The sequence below is a fragment of the Austrofundulus limnaeus genome, unplaced genomic scaffold, assembly GCF_001266775.1.
Source record: "Austrofundulus limnaeus strain Quisiro unplaced genomic scaffold, Austrofundulus_limnaeus-1.0 Scaffold240, whole genome shotgun sequence".
Taxonomy (NCBI): Eukaryota; Metazoa; Chordata; class Actinopteri; order Cyprinodontiformes; family Rivulidae; genus Austrofundulus; species Austrofundulus limnaeus.
This window is the reverse complement of record NW_013952642.1, coordinates 381,147-403,246: the sequence shown is the minus strand read 5'-3', so window position 1 is coordinate 403,246 and position 22,100 is coordinate 381,147. Positions and strand designations below refer to the sequence as shown.

The 22,100-nt window shown below is 38.6% G+C and overlaps 2 protein-coding genes across 2 annotated transcripts in view; both read left to right on the top strand.

Moving 5' to 3' along the window:
• The first annotated feature begins 13,666 nt into the window (after positions 1-13,666).
• On the top strand, positions 13,667-15,618 carry cxcr4b (chemokine (C-X-C motif), receptor 4b). The gene is made up of 2 exons (XM_014020099.1): positions 13,667-13,773; positions 14,023-15,618. The coding sequence occupies exons 1-2, from the start codon at positions 13,768-13,770 to the stop codon at positions 15,160-15,162; spliced, it is 1,146 nt and encodes a 381-aa protein (XP_013875553.1). The 5' UTR covers positions 13,667-13,767; the 3' UTR covers positions 15,163-15,618.
• A 3,711-nt stretch (positions 15,619-19,329) lies between these two features.
• The window catches only part of dars1 (aspartyl-tRNA synthetase 1), a 35,683-nt gene continuing 32,912 nt past the window's right edge, over positions 19,330-22,100 (top strand). The window contains exon 1 of the mRNA XM_014020097.1: positions 19,330-19,457. Coding sequence (XP_013875551.1) covers positions 19,435-19,457 — 23 coding nt within the window. The 5' untranslated portion in view covers positions 19,330-19,434. The remainder of the gene's footprint in view (positions 19,458-22,100) is intronic.

Here is a 22,100-nt window from a genome sequence, read left to right as displayed (position 1 = left end):
ACTAAATATTTAACTTAAATATTTAGCTCAAAACTAAATATTTAAGTCACAAGTTAAATATTAGCTTGTTAACTAAATATTTCATTTTTAAGTTAAATATTTAGTTTATAAACAATGACATTTATAAATGTATGAATCATATGGTGAAAAGCTGACTTCTTCTAAAAGGTTAAATAAAACAAAAATATTTTTGGTAATTTTTGACTGTGTAGCTTTACAAACGGCACCCCATAGCACACAATTGGCTTTTCACTGTTATTGATGATAACCTGGAAACTCTGTTGATGCTCCTGATAATGACACATTCTGCCACMAGCCTGGGGGCCATCCTCTCTGGCCACCACAGCTCAAAGCAAATCTTGCTATCTGACAGATAATAATCAGTCTAAACATTATGGGTTCAGAAGAGCCAGTTCCCACCTGAGGCCTGAAAACCCTCTGTCTGTCCAGAGAGACACCACTTCATCACATCCTGCTCTTCAGGCTCACTGCGCTGACCTGCTGTGTGTTCTTCGTTTGTGGACACTTCCTGCTTCATTATCTTTAAGAGAATGGTGTGTTGCGACCAAAAGGGCCTGCTGAGGTTAAGTGGATACCACTTAATCATTTTTTTAAGAGGCAGATCAAAACAGCAGCAATTTACAGCAGAAATCAGATGGAAAGCAAGCAGCACTGGGTTTACACGATCAATAGGCTTTCCTGTGGGAGCAAAAGAGCTTTTATGCAAAGAGAACGACCGTCCTGCATCCTGCCATAAACAACTCCAAAGCTTGAGCTCGCTAAATAATCAGAGTCCGAGGACCGGATACTGCGACGGGGACAGAAAATCCAGATGCATTATTTACTCTGCGTCGTTGTTTACACAAAACACAATAATCCTTGCAGATTTGGGGCAGTCTGTATCAGCAGAGGGATCTGGAATCTTTGCAGCCTTCAGAAAAGTAAAGAATTCAATTGTGTAGTGAAAATAAACCTGAAGGCAGCGGAGTACAAAGAGGCCCCGGTCCCAACTGACCGCCTCCGGGGTTCAGCCTGTTGGTTTGAGGAGGAAACTATCATAGAGCTGGGGGAGCGCTGAGGRCTGGTTTGTTTTGCTATAAATCCGTGTCGTTTTTCTAATTCACAAGAGGCACTCCCTGTTTGCCTCCACAACCATGCCTTTTGGAAGCCCTCATCTTTAAAACCATCTAGTTTTTTTTTAATCTGATGGGTTCCTTAGTTTTTTCGTTTTGTTTTGTTTTGTTTTTTTTGCTTCTTCGTTATTACCCAAAAAAAGCCCCCGGCATTACGAGCGTAGGATAAAACACTCAGTAAAACAATGAGTGTACCTGTGTGCTCTCCAGGTGAAACCGAGTTGGCTCACGATCCCAAGTTCTTGACATTCACAAGTGGCTCCAGTCTGATGAGCAGACGATGACTAACCCTCTGACTCATAAACTGTGAAGGAAAGTTTAAAAAAACATATATAGATATTATGTTTTACTACCAATAGTGCTGTTCTGGAGACCACAGGAAAGAGACAATAAACCAACTATTTGTTTTTGGGGTGGTTTGTTGCTGCAGGCAGTCAGCGTTGGACAGTGTCATCTTTCAGGCAGGGAGGCACAACAGGGGCGTCGGAGCATCCCTCTGGCCGAGGCTGATGTATGTTCCTTTGTTGGTGCTTTGTTCCGGTCCGGTGTCGGACACCCGCTCCAACCCAGAGCTTTAATGTCACCCGACAAAGATGCTGTGTGAATCCAGCTGGTCAGTTTTCCATCACTGTCTTTAAATAATGAATGAAAGCTGTCCTCGTATGGTGAGCGAAGCAGTAAATCAGCAGTAAAAAAGCAAACTGCTAGAGGCCATGGGTGTTTAAGCACATGGCCTGAGTGGTTAATGTTGTCTGCCTAAAAGAGTAATCTGACACAGCAATAATGCACGACCTGTGCTTTGGTTCCTCTGAACTGTAAAAATATGCAAAATGATGGAGTAAAAGCTACTTTTCCACATTCATTCTGTTTGATTTTTCTAAAATATCGCCAGGTAAGGATGGAAAGAATCACTGAAACTGATGTTCCGTTTGACATCCTCACTGCAGACCATTTGTGGAGCAGATGTGACACAAAACAGAACTTTTTCTCTCTCTCTCTCTCTCTCTCTCTCCTGCAAGGCACTATCAACAAAAGGTTGTTTAAGACTAAAAATAAAGAGATAATGAGCTTTTGTTTGGAACAACATAACTAACCTCTTGAGATTTTCCTGAAAGTGTGAAACATGGTTAATATCTTTAAACTGCAGCAGATCATCTAAATGACAGTGTAAACAACTACCAGCTGGTAGGTGCAAAGTTAATGCAAACAGTCATTTAATATATTCTGCACGGCGTATTTCTGAATATGAGCTTGTGTGTAACATATGTTACATAGAAAACATTCCTTTTTTTACATTATCTTTGGTGTGTGTGCAGCAAGATTTCTTTTGTGTTGTGCAAACATGTAACGGTTGTAAAGGCAGGTTTTTGCATGCACTTATAAAAAATAAATAAATAAATAAATAACCATATACAACTGTTTGTTGAACACAAAGTAAGCCAGTTCTTTAGAACACGCTGCACTTTCTAACAACTTCAGCATGATGCTTCACAATAGCTGTTAAGATTTGTTGGTGTAAACTTGACCTGTCATTATCAGGAGCTGCTCTCTGTTATCATGTAGACACAGCTGCAAGAATACAGAAAATGCAACAAAAAAAATGTCCTGATTGGTGTTTTTGAGGTTCAGCTTTCACATTGTTTAAACAGATTCTCTTTTAAAAATCTTATATTTGATTCACAAGAAGCAGCAAACTGTGAAATAAGATAAAAAAAACACTCATCCTTATTTCAAATGGTGCCATTTGAAAGCGTTTACTCCAGTAGGCCTTTTTTTCTTTTTGAGCTACTCTGAAATGCAGGTCTGCACTCATTGTAAATAAAATGTGTTTGCATTGTTTATTCAAACTAAAACATAGAATGATTTTGACTCCTCTTTGTGACATTACAACGAATATATTTAAGAAACAATTGGAACAGCAGTATCAGTCATCTGGGGGAGAAAGTGTGGCTTAGCAGCAGGGTTCTCTCCCCCCCTGTTCCTTCCTCTGGCCATTTGGCTCTGGTAAGTCTATCTACTGTCATCTGGCCTATTGTTCCTGTTATCTGAGGTGATCAGAACTGAACAGGGCCTCTGTTAGTGCACGTAGGGCCAGATGGAGGCCCTCCACCTGTGGAGCACTTGAAAGTCGTATACAAATGCAGCAGTCATCTCAGCAGTAACGCAAAAGTATTGCGAGGAGACGCAATACTCTTGCGTGGGAACGCAAAAGAAAAAAAACTCCCCATGTCCCCTTTCGGGCTCCGTACTAATGCAGTTACATAACTTTGTTTACAAACTAATAAATGAACATGTTTCTAATTGGGTATTTAAATTGTTGTGCAAATGCATTTAGTATATCTGCTAGCAACATTTGCATGGTTTTCTGTATAATTACAGCATAGTTGTAAAAGACAAATGCTACAATACATGGAAAGCTGTTCAGCCAGTGTTTTAAATGCTGTTGCAAGATAAAAACCACAGTGGAGACGTTGTTGAAAAAGGAAAAGGCAACACTGGTTGCATTTATCATGGACTCTTAGAAAACACCCTTCCTTTGCAACAACTCGCTGTGTTTCTCAAGGGGCCTTGTGACTCGCCTTGGATGTGTGCCACGCGTGGGATATATTTCTCCTCTGACTGCTCGGGGGCAGTGTCGCCCTTTTCACTTTTTATTGGTTCATGCCCTCGTGTCTAATTCTGCAAGTGCTCCATGTCAAGACAGGCAGCGGAAGGATTCAGGTTAATCAGCGTGAAAATGTTTAGGGGCAAAACTCTGCCTTCCTGCCGACCTAACTGTCGCCGACCTACAATGCCAGACCATTGGTGTGAAGCATAAGCTTGTTAGCACGAAGCATGAACCCCAAATTAGCTTTGCTGTAACAGTCAAGGCAATAAATATGGTTTGAACTTACAACAGTTCCTTGAAAAGTGCGTTAAATGGCTTTATTGGCATCCACTGAAGAAGATTATTTTTAAATTTATCTCTTTTTCTTCAAAGTTGAGTTCCTTTTGTGACAAAAATGTAACTTCAGTTATGCCTCACAGGTTTCTGCACAAAACATTTCAAATAGAATTCTCCAAGGTATTTTGAACTTGTCTGGGGTCAAGAAACAAAGTGTCTAAATGGGCCAGAAACATGAGCACACTCACAGAAATGTAGGAAGTTTAAGAGGGTGAAGTCCAAAGATAAGGAGCTAGCTTTCTCTTTAGAGTGGCTCTATTGTTCAAATTTAAACTCTCTCTTCGAACACAAATATAGATAGCAAGCTTTCCGGATGTTTTTACTGTTTTTCTTTATTTTTTTTTTCCTCTTTGTGAATTTATAATCCATTGATATTTTTTTTTGTGCCAACAAAAGCATTTCCTCTGGTAACACCTCCTGCATGTCACTCAAATAACGAAAAGCAAGTCACTCCTGAGAAAAATACCAACTCTTTATAAAATGAATATTCTGGTCATTTTTGAACTGATGTTCTGTCAAAATGTCATGAATAGTTGGGACTTTATCAGGCATGACATCAGTCATGAAGAAAGAGTCTAGGCTAAYGGATAGACAAACACAAACCTGTTCTTTTATTTTTTTGATAATTTTTCAGGATCATTAAAATATTTTTTCTCAAAAATGGCATACTTACCTGCGGCTCAGTTGGAAGAATCATTGCCTCTCAGCAAGGATGTTGACAGATCGAATCCTGGCCGGGGACCTTTCTGGGTAGAGTTTGCATGTTCTGTATGGTGCAATATGAGGGCCAAAATTAAGATCATTGCATAACCATTGGTTGCTATGTCCTTGTAGCAGGAGGGTAGTACGCACAAGAGTTTGTACGCACATTAATGCTAGTCGCTAGCCTCTCCATTGATTTCAATGGAGTTGCACCAGTCTAGCTGTGTATAAACTTAAATAAATTCAGGAAAACAGCATCAAACTCCACCGTGAGGACCACAAAACGTGCTATGATTCTTATAACAGTGACTCAGTATACAGCCATCATCTTAACATGACTTTTTCCTAGGCTAACTGCTGGATTCAAGCGATGAGACAAGCTGAATTTGACAGTAAAAATAAGTGCAACAAATGACTTAACATCAGCTCCAAACATTTTATCGGTAGTAAAAGACCAACACTTGACCACATGGATCCTATCTCTACACTTTCTGTCGATAAACAGGTACAGTAAAGCTTGTTTTACTGTAGCCTACTGCTAGCTTTACCTATAGTATCTTTGCTAGCCTCATACAATGATCTACGGCTGTCAGTCACACATACAGTGATAATATTATTCTTACACAAATTCTAAATCTCACTATTGGCTTGAGCGATAAAAATACATGCACAGAGGGAGACAATAGATGCAGCAAGCTGAGTTATAATAAGACGTTGGTTAAAAACACCAACCTTTTTAAAATTCCTCTCACTTTCCAAGCCTGTCAAAGACCTCGACCCTACAGCCAACCTTTCATCTGAACTTTACTGTATTCCTGATGTCGGATGTGTCGGAATTCGCTTTAGGAACAACTTTTTCTGTTACGGTATTAATGCCCACTCTCTCTAGAATCTAGTCTGTCTGTCTTTTGAGCAAGAGGCAGATAATGTATGTGAATGATTTGCATGATGTCATGAGTGAAGGTCCCTATTAGCAGCTGTTTGCCCTCTATTGGTCATCTGCAGTGATTTTTTTTCTATTTAGCTGAAATATGAGAAAAGCTAGAACTATCAAGTTGGGGATTTTTAGAGAAAGTTTAGTTTATAGAGAAAGTTTTCTTTATTCAAAAAAGTTTGTGTCTACTAAAGTAGATGAGCAGCCTAGCCATGCTAGTTGCTAGCCTTTCCAATTCTAAAACAAATTCATCATTAGCCCCATTCTTATTTACCAGCACCGGCCTCTCAGTTACCAGTATTGGCCTATCATTAATCAGATCAATAGGCTTAGAAATAGAGTTAGGCTCCTACAAGGATGTAGCTGCTGGTTGTGCAATGGTCTTAATTTTGGCACTCATTTCACGCCATATATTTCTCTGTGCACTCCGGTTTCCTCTCACTGACCAAAAACATAACTGTTAGGGTAACTAGGTGTGTGTGAAAGAGTGAATGGTTGTTTGTCTCATTTGTCTCTATGTGTCCCTGTGATGGACTTGCAACCTGTCCAGGATGTCCCTCGCCCATCAAACGTGACTTCTGGATATGGGCACCAGCGACCTCTGTTACCCCGAAAGGAAGAAGTGGGTAAATATAATGGATGAACACTGGATTATTGAACCTCTACACTTTTATATGTCTGTTTGTTTAGTTTATTATTATTTTCGCAACTAGTGCATAAACGTGTTAAAAATGTAGCTTTTCTGCTGTCTCGTCTCACTCATTGTAGCTTGAAGTGTGTTTGTCTTTAAACAAGACAACAGGTGAAGAAGGGATCTTTCTTTATGGCCTAAAGCCGCCAAAAACTTGCAGGAAACTCAGCTGCACAGMCAGAAAAACAAAGCACACCAGAAGAACATTGATAAATAGATAACAAAGTTATGCAATCCAGTTAGACTGAAACACAAGCAAAGAGTGCACAAGGACACAATCGGATAATCGAAAACCAAAGAATTCACACCCCAGGAGCCTATCAGTACAACACAGTTTATTTATCACAATTTATGTCAGGCAAAAATGATTCAGACTCTTGTAATAGTGTAAAATTAATCATATCTGATGAAGCTAAAAGCAGAACATTTTCTGGATACACGCACATTTAAAAAAAAGGTTTCACAATTTTTTGAGCAAGTTTTCTTTTTTTGCTAAAATGCACACTGAATTTATTTATTTAAATCCAGACCTTAAATTAAAGGTATTTCAGTGTATCATATCTTTTTTTGTTCATTTCAGGGCAACATCTTAAATCATCCACACTAACAATATAAGATGTTATTCGCTGTGTTTTTAAAAACTGTGAAAGCGATATTCAAGCAGAGCTATCATTATGAAAAATTATCGCGTGCCGACTTGCCGGGAAGTTGTCGGGWTGAGTTGGAACTGGAGGGCTGGCTGGTGTTGACTGAAAAGCACGGCTCATTCTTCTCTTTATCTCACWGGCATTCTCCTGCCTCATTTCAATAACCATTCTTCACTCGAGAGGGCCCTCCGCAGTCGTTCACACTTTTTGTGATTTGTATTCTAAGTAGCTCGCAGATCTTTTGTATTCTGGGCCGATAACAATCTAGTCTTTATGCCGACACGGGAGGCTGCGGGGGTCCTCCTGGAGGCTAAAAAATGTCCTATTTATTATCTTATTTAATACTTGGAGTGAAATCTGTTGAAGTTCTGCCAAACCATGAGCTCCATGTAGACTTAAGGTGAACAACTGGTGAAAAGGTGATTGATGCATAGATTTTGATTCTTTTTTTTTTCTTTTTTGTCTCAAGCCTACAGAGTACAAATGCAGGAACAAACTTATGAATTGTTTATGTATAAATCTGTTTTAAATGTCATAAAAATTTCAAATTTATTGCAAAGAAAATTGATGCAGCTTTATTTTATACAGTATCAAATATCATCTTGTTCCATATTTTCCTAACTGAGCACTTGGCTCTCAGACTGCGGGTTTACTTGTGGTTCCTAGAGTTTCTAAAAAATGAAAATAAAACCAGAAGCAGAACTTTCACTTACCTCTTTTGTGGAACCAACTTCCAGTTTCTGTCTGTGAGGCTGTGACCTCCTGAGTTTAAGACTAGACTGAGGTTTTCCTTTTGGTTCATCCTATATGCAGAACTGGATTCAATTTCTATCAACTCCATTAATTGTCCTGATGCATCTCAGTAATCCAGGTAAAACATCAAAAAGAAAAAAATTGTATAGGTCTTCTGGACGGGTTCTTCTCTAATGAAACGTGTCATTAGAGAACACATTACGGCAAAGGCTGGTTCACCCCAAAGATCCGGTGCCCCGGCACAAACAGAGCAATGTTGTATATGCTGTTAAGTGCCAGGAGGACTACGACCAGTTATACATCGAGGAAACAAAGCAGCCACTGTTCAAAAGAATGTCCCAACACAGACGAGCTAATTCTAATGGCCAGAACTCTGCAGTTTTCACTAATTTACAGGCCAGCGGTCACTCTTTCAGAGATGAGGATGTTCTCATTCTTGATAGAGAGGAACGTTGGTTTGAGAGAGGAGTAAAAGAAGCCATTTTTGTGAAGAAAGACCGTCCATCATTAAACAGAGGTGGAGGCCTCCATTTTCAGTTGTCCCCCTCCTACAGTGCTGCTATTGCCAGTATCACTCCACCCCCTGTTAACAATAGGTGTTAATTAGGTGTCAACCATAGCCATGTGATGTGAGTATCAGTCACATGGAGGCAGGGCTTAAAAGCCTGAATTTTGCCTGAAACTCTCAGACTGAAGAAGTCTCTTGGAGAAGAGACGAAACATTTCATTAGAGAAGAACCCGTCCAGAAGACCTATACAATTTTTTTCTTTTTGAACTCTATTAATTCTGCAGCTATAGACTGCTGGAGTCCAAAGAGACCACATTTCCTCGCTCTGCCACAGTCATTGCCCGCTCCATGTTTGTATTTACTGTTATTGCTATCATTAATTTGTGTTTTTATTTGTGTTTTTTGATGCCATAGAAACTTCTCTGTCTTTTTCCTGTCCTCTCAAACCCCAATCAGATGAGGCAGATGGTCTTGATCCAGGTTCAGGTGGAGGTTTTGTACTTTTTAAAAAAAAGTTGTTTCTTTCCATCGTCACAGACCTGCTGCTCTGAACGAAGGATTGAGATGAAATCAGGTTTCAATCCAATCTGCTGCCTTCTACTATTTGGCATTTCATGTCCACTGTATAGAAATATATTTTGTTACATTTTAAGTAAGTTGATTTAATTTCGATTYAACTGAATTAATGATTTTGACTTTTTTTGTCTTTGTATAATCAATCAATCACCTTTATTTAACCAGATAGAGCCCGTTGAGATCGAGATCTCTTTTACAAGGGTGACCTGGTCAAGTGGTCATCAGCACACATCACATAGTAATTGACGAAGCATTTGCATTGATCAAAACGAAATAAGGAAAGAAAAATAAGAAAACTACAATCACACTAAATAGATGTTGACAGTTCAGAAACATCTGGATAAGAAAGAATTCTATAGGTATTTACAATATTTGGTAGACCAGAAAAGAAATTTAGGTGAGAAAAATAAGTCAATGAATAAAAACAGACAGATACCGTTTGAGTAGATACAGTTAAAAAAAAACGATAGTGACATGTATAATGGATAGGTAATGTTTAGAAACATCTGCAACGGTCAAGTTTCTTGATGACGTAATCTAATACAGTTGACATGAAGGATCTAGGAGGGATCAGTGTTGACAGTTTCAGATCTGTCTGTTTGTTGTTCCAGGCTGAGGGGGCTGCGAAGCTGAATGCTCTTTTTGTAATGCCTTGAGATGACTTGTGTGACTGACTATAACTAAAATATATATAAAAAAAATGAAAATCTTTTTTTTTGTCCAGGTTGGGCAAACTTGTATCTTTAGAAAAACGTGCAAAGATTTCAGTGGTGTTCAATCAAAGAACTGCCTCAGAGTCAGTGGACTTACAATTCAGAAATGAAAGTGATTTGGAGAATGTAAAATATGAAATGCTTGAGTTGTGCTTGCAGACAGATAACAGTAACTGTCCTCTTCTGAACGGTGTTGATAAGAAAGCCATACCCATACAGAGGCCTGAGTTTCTTCTCCTCGGGAGTCTTGCTGCCGTCAGATCTGAAGGACACACGCAGGATTAATCCAAGCACTTTGACAAGCATCAGCACTTTCATTTATACCCTGTCAATGCTTATTACTACATCATGAAGACATGAATGTTTTGATATTATATTTATTGAGCTCCTTGCTTAGGTTTTTTTGTTTACATTCTGAACTTTGTTGCAAACCAAACAGTAAAGAAAGTGAAACTGTTTCTCCACCTCCAGGGGTTTTTGGACGTCGACAAACAGGTGAAAGGAAATTTTGCAAGTTTTTCTTGAAGCGCATGTGATTTAAAAAAAAACACAACAGAGATTCCTGTGAATTATTCATACTTTTGCTTATTTTTAAGTGAATATGAAGCAAAGGTCACAAACGTTCAGTGCTTCGAAGTACCGTATTTATTCAAGTATAATACATAAAATTAAATCCATAAAATCATCCATAAAGTTGGGGGGTAGTACTATACTCGGATAAATATTTTTACTTATGTATTTTAACTGAAATATCGGCTTCATTCACAAAATTATTGAGTCCGGAAATGAGATCGCATCGTAAAAAGCAGTTGAAACGACCTTACCTCTGACATTCCTCCTTGCTTCAGAGCCAGATAATAACAGATCTAGGCAGGCGACATGATGTGAAAAAAAAGGGGGGGATTATTCCTGCACCTTAGTAATGATAGTGAACTAAAGAYATTGACGCGTGACCGGGCCGCTCCTCGAATAACAACRAACACRTTTGTCTGTAATGGCTGCCRTCTACCRGTGTTCTGAAAAWGTTTGTATCCCTGAAAAAAAGTYTCCCCACCAGAGGGGGCGCTCGCGAGTAGGAAGTAATCTGCTTTTCCCCCRCAATATGGTCCAAATCTCATGTGAAGTCTCTGACTTTTGTGTTGGCGCCTCCTGGTGGACTATGTATAAAATGCTAGAATTCATATGATGCTGCTACAGCTGATATATATTTGTTGTCAAAATACCTTTTAATACATATGTTGTTAAAATAAAATGAACAGTCCAATGACCATTTTACTGATACRTGTAAAGACTGCAAAGGCTGAAAAATCTTGAAGTCTGTATGAAATTGGAGGTAGTTTGAGGATTAAAATCTTTATGGTTTTTAAGCTCAAAAAGGGAGGGTCGTATTMTACATGAGATCGTATTATACATGAATAAATATGGTAAATTGGGCCACAGAAACAGAGTTTTCGTCCCATCTTTTAATAACAGTGGGAATGTTTATGATTCAGCCACAATGACGCTTTTTCCCCAGACTTCCCCATTTTGCTACCTTTAAAAACACCACAAATCACTACTAATGCTTTCCAACAGAGCAGTGAGCTGTGACGAAGTTTTTCAAGATCTATTGCACCTCTAATAGGGTCTAGCTAAAACCTCCACGCTCCCTGCTCATACTGAAAATCAAACTCTTGACTTATGTCTGATGTAGAAACAATCATTATCTGTTTCTGGCACCAAGCAAATGGATATAAATACTCACACTCTCTTTTGCACAAGGGCAGTGCATCAGGGTAATCGATGACTCAAATCAACTCTCTGAATCAATCATTGCTCTCATATATCAAAGACAGAAGCAGCGTTCGCACGCCACTTGGAGGATATTAAGTTTCACACGCGTATTTCCTCATGTGCGGGGGACCGAGGGGGGGTTTCACAAGGGCCCCGCCATCACTTCTTTAACTGAAATCGGAGAGCTGCGGTGGAAGTCCCGAGAGTGCGAAYGTGGCCCACAGTGAGGCTCAAACGCATTGTGACAGCAGCCTCAYGTTACTGGGCGTGTGGCTCTCTTTAAATCCACCGGGGGACTCATTTAGCACTTGGGAGCGCAGGCATAACAGCCGCTGAGAAGTGACAGAGTGTGGATAAAGGTGAGAGCAGAAAGGGGCCTCCGCTGATGAAAACTGTCATCAGACCCAGTTATGAAGTGATTTGTGGAGAGAAATGCACGGCTGGGATGAGACCTCAAATGCCTGGTATAATATCCGTCTTCAGCTGCAGGCTCAGGGAGGGAAGTGCCTTTGTGAGGTTGGAGAGCTGACATGTTACCTGAAAGCCGGTGTATTCTTTGAATTGCTCTCGTTTGCACAATATTTGCTGCAGAATCATCTTTAGGGCTTTTATGGTGTCTGGCAGCTGCAGAAGATGAATGCGTGTTAGTAAAATATCTCATGAGCTACACAATATATTTTAACGAAAGTTTCAATCAATCGATAGGTGTGCATCTAAATCTAAGTAACTTTTGGAGTCTATCCGAATTAGGAGCTGACTGATATCAGCTTCCAGAGAAATGACTAAAACTTAGTCAGTTTCACAGACACTGAGTTAAACTTTGKTGTGGGATCTGGGAGTGATTCCCAACTTAAAGCATCCTTTACAAGGCTTGACCATCACAGGTAACTCTGTCCATTTTCTTCTCATGCTGGTTTTTGTTTGATTCTCCCTCATTACTTCAATAAATTCTAATCCTTAATTATTATAGTGTGAACGATTATAAAACATTTACACTAATGAAATATTTTTGTCGTTTTTTTTTTTTTTTGGCATGTATCTTGCTATGCATTTTTTTAAAGCTATTTCAACATTTGATATACTGTATCAAACTGTTCAGCTCCTTCAGGGCATTTCGGATATGACATTTTGGTACTTCAGAATCTCTTCTGCTCTTCTCCATATTTAGACTTTTTTTAATTTTACGCTTCATTCAATTGATTTCTGCTAATTTCAGGTGTTTTCTGTGTTTTAGCTACTTTTTAGGTCATTCAACTAAAAACGATCCTGTAGCATTAAGCAATCACACTGTGTTTTTTACAGGAAATGCCAGTTCTCTCGATCAGTGGTTCCCAAACTTTTTATCTTCTGACCCACAAAATATCCATGGTAAAAACTTGTGACCCCAAATATTACTGGTCTGAGAACACAAACTTTGTTAATAACCCTAAAAACACAGGCTTTTTGACAATCTAAACAGCGTGTACACAAATATAAATACTTATTTATACTTATTTTGTGTTTTTGTAATAGTTATAGGGAAAATATTACATCAGCAATTATGTTATTACCCTTTAAATTGATTTCTGGAGATTATCCAAGGTGCTTCATGACCCATAATTGGGTCCCAAGCCCAACTTTGGGAACCAAAGTGCAGTGGTTCCCAAACTTTTCAGCTTATGACCCACAGAATAGTACAAAACAGTAGCAGAGACCTGAGCCACCAGCTATTTTTGGATGACAAACATTTGTATCAAGTCAACTGGGCATAGTAAATATTTTTATACTACATTTATCCATTTTAAATACACTAACCTCACTCCTTTGTAACAACTAAGGCAAAAMTGTAATTAATTCAGAAAATCTTTTCAGGACCCCACCTTGATGTTTCGGGACCCCACTTTGGGTCCCGACCCCAACTTTGGGAAACACTGCTCTAGATGTTCGAGTACTTAAAAAAATATAAATTAGAAGTTTTAACTTCTTGAATTAAATAATCAAATCCAAAATAAAATGACAAATTTGATTGGCTGAATAAGAGGGAGATCCCTTGAAAAACAAAGCCTGTTGAAATTATMTAGCAGTCGGTTTGATTGTGACAAATTCWCATAAAAACKTCAAATCGGTCCGTTATGTTTCAGCAGACAAAGTTTCACAAAGTGCCACCCCTCCCCTGCCGTCGGCAAAGATCTTTCAGTTTTATAGTGAAGCTGTTTTTGGAGTGCACCTCCCCGCCCCTCCTCTCCCTCCTCCCAGAGGGGGCGGGGTCGCCCCTTTTCAAGAAGCTACTTAACGGAKAAAGTCGCGCGCACGCAGTCACAACTCATGAACCTGTCCCAGGCGCGGGCGCATGTTCACTGGTCCCCAAACGTCCATGCTCGGAGAGTGATTGGATTTGATTTGAGTGGTAAACATGGAGGTGAGTGCTGTTGTTTCTGTGATGGGACAGCTGTGGCTGATGCTGTTTACTGTAAACAACTTGGAGAAGTTTCTTCTGCACCTGCTCGTTTTGCAAACCAGTTTTCATTCTCATTCTGAGAAATGTAAAAGTTGAGCAGCTTGGTTTAACTTTTAAAACTTTAGTTATTAACCAATGTGCAGTGTTTAAAAACCTCATTCAGCTTTGCTGTTTTTCCTCATGTTAATTCTCTCTTTTTTTTGCTTCCAGTACGACTTCCCATACGACACAGTCATTTTCCTTGAAAACAGCACTGACAACTTCTCAGAGGAATCCGGAGACTTCGACCTGAATGATTTTCAGGAGGCATGTGGTGGAGACACCAACAGCGACTTCAACAAAATCTTCCACCCCACGGTTTATGGATTAATCTTCATTCTGGGAATAGTTGGCAATGGATTGGTTGTTCTGGTCATGGGCTTCCAGAAGAAGGTCAAAACGATGACGGACAAATACAGGCTCCATCTCTCGGTAGCTGACCTCCTGTTTGTCCTCACGCTGCCCTTCTGGGCTGTGGACGCGGCTAAATCCTGGTACTTCGGACACTTCCTCTGCGTGTCCGTGCACATGATCTACACGATCAACCTGTACAGCAGCGTCTTGATCCTGGCCTTCATCAGCTTGGACAGATACTTGGCGATTGTTCACGCCACCGACAGCCAAGCCACGAGGAAGCTGCTGGCGAACAGGGTGGTGTATGTGGGCGTGTGGCTGCCTGCTGCCATCCTGACTGTCCCRGACTTTCTGTTCGCTCAGGTGCAGAACGTGAGCTCCTCGAAATTCCCCATCACCGATGGCGGCGCGGGGACCGCCGACTTCAGGCCCATCTGCCAGCGTATCTACCCAGAGGAGAAAAGCCTCGTGTGGACCGTTGTTTTCCGTTTCCAGCACATCCTGGTGGGCTTCATCCTGCCCGGCCTGGTCATCCTCATCTGCTACTGCATCATCATCTCCAAGCTGTCCCGAGGCGCCAAGGGCCAGGCGCTGAAGAGGAGAGCGCTGAAGACCACGGTCATCCTCATYGTCTGTTTCTTCAGCTGCTGGCTGCCCTACTGCGTCGGCATCTTCTTGGACACCCTCATGATGCTGAACGTGGTCCCYGTCACCTGTGGGCTGCAACAGGCCGTGGACAAATGGATTTCGGTCACGGAGGCGCTGGCTTACTTTCACTGCTGCTTGAACCCCATCCTGTACGCGTTCCTGGGGGTGAAGTTTAAGAAAACGGCCAGGAGTACTCTGACCCTCAACAGCAGCAAATCGAGCCAGAAAGTGACTCTCATGACCAAAATGCGGGGTCAGATTTCATCGGTGTCCACAGAGTCCGAGTCTTCAAGTGTTCTGTCAAGTTAACTCCGTTGATTTCAGAGACTTTGTCTTCTCAGGAGAGGAAAAAAAAAGCTAACTTTTATTTTCCAAGTATCTTACTACATTTTGTACATATGTAAAAACAAAGAGTTTGTTTTATACTTATTTGTATTTGAATGCTTGAAAACGTTTTTTTTTACAATTGTTTTTCTACAATTTTCTGTTTTCCTCAGGCTGTGCCTCATTTTCATCCATTCAAATTCACAGTTAAGGTCCACTAGTTGTCAGTTTTTACACTCTGTGACGTCACACCGTTGTTTGCTGTTTTCATGGGTGCTGTTTGGAAACCCTGTGCATAGTTTGTAGCATTTGTATGTTTGCTCTAAAGTTGTGTGATTGTGTTCAAGCTGTTATTTATTGTTGCCATATGAGTTCTTTTTTTTACACTTTTAAATTTATTTTGTAATGTAAAATAAAAGTATTGTTTTTTTTTTCCATAAATACTGTGTGTTGACCTTTTTCTTCTTTTAATCTCATCCTCTCGGGGGAGCAAGTGTTGAGTAGTGGGGGGTTGAGAGTCGCCTAACAAATGTCACCACCTGAACTGGACTAAAAAGGCAGGAGGGCCGACGCAGRCAGACCCTGTAATTGCAGTAACATCTGTGCACTCCACGTCTTAAGCAGCCGTAAYACAAAAGCTGAAAATTTTGCATTGAGTTAGCGCCCATATGGCCACTTAACAAAGACTTTAGCATGTTAAGTTCCCCTCTAATTCATTTTCTTTCTTTCRACTTTGCAAGATATACTATCTGTATTATGTGTGGCTTGTAAACAAGTAAAACCCTCATTCACCCCCATAAAAAAGGTCAATTTAGGCATTAACTAAATCACAAAACCTAAATTATTCAGTATGCAGAGGATGCAAATAGGCAGCATTGTCTTTGAGGGATTCATGCAATAAATCACTTGTAAAGAATCTGTTGGAACAAGATAACGACACGATAAGACCTAAAAAAATAACACGTTTTGAACACATACCCACATCAATCTTTCTGTGCCTTTTTACGCTGCATGTTAAAGATTTAATCCGGGCTGAGCTGGTGACRGAGAAGTGTTCAAGTTGGAGACCAAAGGGAGCAGACAACAATAGATGTCAAGGAGAATGAAGCCATCAACTGACCTTTGTACAATACRGCTTTGGCTTTCATTCAAAGCTCCAATGGAGATACATTTCCACGCCACTGCATGCAAAAAAAGGTGAAGTGCTGTCTAAAGGTTAATGTCCGTTTTGGGGTACTGCTCTCACTGTGAAACAGGATAAAACAAAAGGCACCCTTTGGGTTGGAAATRTCCTGAATGACACTGAATTAACATAAAAACCTCGTTATCTCTTGTGCAGGCAGATATTCTTATGTGTCTTATTTTAACCTATTTACTTCATTCTTAACTGATTCTTCTTAATTCTACTGCTTTTCACAAAAATAACCAACAGTCAACATAAATACAGGAGCTGCTGAAGTCGGGGGGGACTGTGTTGGAGTTTATCGAATGTTCAGTACAGCCGTTTAATTGAAAAAAAGTTTTCTGACCTTTTTAATACAACGAGCATCATCACGATAAAATAAATAAATGCATGAATGCTGTTCCAGCTCGCACAGATGCCCACTGGACTGCATAAATTTTAAGTACCCCAGCCCCATCAGAAATTCACTCTTGGGTGCACAAGGGTTCCCTTTCATTCATTATTAAAACCTTTATTCTCGCCGTGTGATGGGGAGCTATAATATTCAGCAGCGCACATCCCCGGTCCCTCATCTGAAAGGACATTTTTAGGAGTGTTTATCTTCTATAAACTAATATTTAAAAGGCRATAACAGATAAAAGCTTGTTGTTTAATTTCCTGCAAGTTAAGGGCTGAAGTTGTTCAACTGAGCAGGAAATTGTTCCTAACTCATTACCTTTGTTCGCCCCATAGCATGTTTTTTAAACTGAGAATGAGCCTGTAAATGTAACATGGAGATAAGTTCAAAACATAACACAAAAGTAAGTTTTTTTTCCTCTCCAGATGGTTGCAACAAACTTCCGATTAAAAGAACAACAAATTGCACAGGTTSCTTTTGTGCACTGCCATGTTCTGCTAAAGGTTACGTTGTTTTAAGAGAAAAGTGAGCGGCAGGAAGGCTGTTTCCTGCATCAGGAGCTCCTGCAGCCAACAGCCTGAGAAAAGCTTTGATGACACCCCCACTGAATTCAAACCACCATCACTTGCTGTGCCAGCCCAATTCTGCAAAGGTTACTGGTTACCTGCATGCACTTAGTGCACTCAGCTAAAGGTGTGAAGGTAATTCCACTCTTCTGAAGTTAATATGGATGTAAATCGGCCCACACACAGCAGCCACTTCTTCTTGTGTTTATGTGTATCATGTCATACATGGAATGCACTAATTTCTTTTTCTTTTAAGCTGAACATAACAAAATCTCTTTGTTAATTCAAAAGTGTAATTAGTTTAATTTTTAGCATGTGAATACATGTTTGTAACAATTACACTAAAACTATAATTGTGACATCAGTTCAGAGGTCACAGCCAACTAAATCAGTGTCATATCCAAAAAAAATCTGTACATTAAATCTATCTTTATTTAGGGCTCAAAACACATTTAAACCAATGAAGAAAAACAAGACCATAAGATAATCAAAAAGTAATAAGTTCTTAAAATGTATGTGACATTTTAATACAAAAACTGGAAGAAAACTGTTAAATATTTAATACATTTGGCATAATTATACACATGATTATTGATCATTTTGTCACCTGTCATATTTTTGTTTTGAACTTGGCACAACTGAAAGTAAGTTGTAAACATTTCTTATTGATTTAGTATTAACAGGGGTGTCAAAAGTATTCACATTCATTACTTAAGTAGAAGTATAGATACTAGGGTTTAAAATACTTTTTTTGGAAGTATAAGTATCAACTCAAGCTTTTTACTCAAGTAAAAGTATGAAAGTACTGGTTTTAAAACTACTTAAAGTATAAAAGTAAAAGTAATGAACACTTAAAAAAGACAATTAAAGATAAAAGCTTAGCCTGTGCCACAGGTTATATAGCATCCCCCCCCCCCCATTTTTCTTCTGAAGTCATTAATGAGTATAATGTTCAATTAAAATGTCAATGTCGAAAATTTTTGAATTAACTGACTAGACTACTTTTTTCTGCYACGATCATCTTCATTCTAGGCTACATCTGCTCCAGTAAGTCCTGCTGGGATGTGATGTGTTTTGTGTCATACAGGTGAGATGGAGTGAGTTCAATCCAATAGGATGTCCAAATGGTATATACAGTATTTACACTTCTCATCCAACCACAGTTAAATCCACTCTATCCAAAGGCTTCATGTATCTGGATGAATTTCAATTTTTTTCTGAACAATGGACAAATGGAATAAAAATAAGTCAAAGTTAAATAGAAATGAAATACTTTTTGCATTTTAAAAAAGTAAGGAGTAGAAAGTACAGATAAGTGAATTCAAACTTAAGGAGTAGAAGTAAAAAGTACGCTGAAAAATAGTTACTCCACTAAAGTATAAATAACCAAAATTTCTACTTAAGTAAAATAACAAAGTATATGTACTTAGTTACTTGACACCTCTGTGTATTGATCACAAAAAAGAAGTCACATGCACTTTAAGCTTGATCTGAAAGATTTGTCAGGGTTTATAAAAATCAAACACTTTAGTAGTAGTAGTTGTTGTAGTTTGACACTTCCTGCTTTAAAAGACATATAACCTATTTGTAAACAGACATTTTTCATTTATTATTCATACCACACATTTTACTGAAATTTAAACTTTACTTAGATAAATAAATTGCTACCTCCTGTGGTATTTGGAAAGTTTGCAAAGTTTTCAGAATTTATTAATGGGTTTGTTTTTATTTGTCCATAATATTACGCTTCAGAAAAACCTCAACAAAAACAACAACAGGAACAGTCTTTTTGTGTGTGATGTTAGACAAGAGTCAAATATAGTTCCCCCTTCTAATTGTTTCGGGAATTGTTTACAGTATTTCTTTCTTCCCTTTTTTTTTCTTTTTTCTTTTTTTTTTTCCTCCGTCCATCTCACAAATTAACCCGCCGGAACTACAGTCTGTGATGCGTTTCCAGTCGGAATGTCAAACATCCGGTATTTCGTGCTCGGTCAAAACAGGTCCTTCCTGCCTGTTGCTGTCCATGCTGTGAACAGCTGATGCGGTGCTCCATCCTGTCAGACAGTTTTAAAATATACCTTCTTTTGATTTTTACAAGCGTGTAACTCGACATGACGAAGGAAGGAGTTCAGGGGTAAGAGCGACCCGAAGGTTGTGTTTGCAGCGACTCGAGCACCGGGACTTGTTATCGATGCTACTGCTAGCATAGCAGCTAACTGTATTACCTTAACAAGCAGCAGATTGCATCATCTGACAGCTAGCTAAGAAATTGTAAAGTTTTACTAGCTTGATTATATATATAAAAAAATGTAAGCGCTGTGTTAATGTTAAAAATTATGAAGCAACCCAAACGCAAACCTGTTTCCTTTGGAGCCACACAGTGTTGTCTGGTGCTTTAATATGAAGCAATGAATGAATGTGTCAAAACATCAAACAATCCTATAAATCACAACTCAACCATGTATTTCTATTAACTCTATGTTAAAACTAGAAATGTATTAAGAATCCTAAAATATTCCAGCCTGGGAAAAGTGTATTCGTTTCAATACTACAGGTGCTCCTTTCATTTTCAGGTGTAAAAACAAGTTAAAAAGTCATGTATTTGTCATTGGCTTCTGTTAGCTTTTACAACATGTTGTAAAACAACACACAAACACAAATAAGACATTAAAATAGCTAATCGTGTTGCAACTTCTTTGCTTTGTGTTTCAATTAAAATTAACAGATACAACCTTGTCTTATCTGGTAACATATACAAGCAACGTTTTACATTTTTTTATGTGCTCAATGATGACACTTGACTAAAATATGAGCTTGCTGTCCAAAAAGATATGAGGCTGTTTAGAAGATATTGATGTGCAGCAATCATGAGTGTCACATAAAACAGTCCACACATGACATAGTTTGAAAACTATTGCAATAAACAGGATGTCAATCATATGTCAACTAAAACCRATTAATTAATTTAGTATTAGAATGGACATTTTAATGTAAAGAGGACCTTCCTTTAGTTCGCTTTAGATGTTTGAACTTTGTTCAGAGATTGATGTAATTGTTTTATGTTCACATCTCACCTTTTTTATTGTCTTTTTATTGTATAGTGATATCAGAAATTTTAACAGTCACATCATTGTTTTGGGTTTCAGGTGATTCAACTTTATTGCTTTAGAAGCATTTTCCTTGTAGATAAAGTGTACAAAGTTAAAAATTAAAAAGCACCAAATTCAAATACATCAAGCTGCATAGAACCAAATAATTTAAAATTAACTTTCATGGTAAAAAAATTAAAAACAGCGCACATACAAGAAGTTCTGCATCACTAGAACAAATAACCTATGATTTCAGCAGATATTTAAAGAGATTAGATCGTGGGATGGTCTGAGCATCTCAAATTCTCTGAGGTAAATTGCTCCACAGATCACAGGCCACCGCTGATAAAGGTTTGTTTACCTTTAGTTTTACGTCTGGATCTGGGAACACCCAAAAGCAGCTGGTTAGTGCATCTCAGGGTGTTTGAATTTGTTGACACAACAGTGCAGGTGTTGGACATGTGTCATCTTTAAATACTCAGTTGACATGAGCAGCAACCTCAATACATTTGACTGAAGTTATTTTGTAAGGAAGTTGTTCTTGTATGCTAGTTAGATGGTGCTGCAGATATGACTGCACACACTTAAAATAAAACCTTGTTGGTTGAACATATAAATATGTCATATTTTTCTTTTTCTTTCTTTTATCATTACATAATTGTTTTGCTTTAGAGGAGTCAACTTTTGTGTTTTTATTTGTAAAAGTTTCGGCCTTGTTAAAAACATAAACGAAGAGAAGGACTGCAAATTACCGTAGTTATTGGATTGGCTTTGGGAAGTCTTTTGGGTAAAGAAACAATGTTATTGTTCTTTTACGTTATCATTACTGTCCCTGTTCAAATGAAATTGAATTAAATGCATCTTAATGGATCCTTTCAGACTCATTGTGGTGCAGGTTCACAGCACAGCCACAACATAATGCAACAAACCGCTCACTGTTTGTGAGTTTCCGGTTGTTTATGCAAATTTTTTGCCCCATCTAAATGCCAATGAATCCGAACATTTACTACCATTATCTCTACTCTTTTTTAGAAATCCACATTAAGTTTGTAGGGAAGCGTTGGCCTTCAGCAGTTGTTGGGCCGTGTTGTTAAATCAGTAGTATCAATAACACATTAGGCAGCCGGGGAGGTATAACTGTGGCTTTAAGTCCCCCCTTGGAAGTCATAATATGTTGCAGTTTTGGGCTTTTGTTTGGGCTTTATTGCTATTCATAGTTGTCCTCTGTTCCTTGTTATTTCCTGATATCTTAYGAGCTTCCTTCAGGTCGAGACTCCTGGTGTTTTGGGAAATCAAACATTGCTCATTCATCCACCTGCACTTTTAGCTCACAGTACTGTGTTAAGTTCAGATTGTTTGTAATAATATGTGCTGGTTTATTGCTGCTTTATAGAATAGAATAGAATAGAATAGAATAGAATAGAATAGAATAGAATAGAATAGAATATAATAGAATAGAATAGATCTTTATTGTCACTGTAACAAGTACAATGAAATTAGGTGTTCCCTGATGGTGTTTGAATAGAGAATAAAAAAATAAATAAAAATAAAAAAACAATTTTTACAATATCAAGATGTAAAGAAGAAACATAAAATCATAAAAACAAATATAAAATATAAATGAAACTAAGGCATCACTAGGGCTGTGTATTGGCAAGTATTTGGCAATTCAATACATATCATAACAG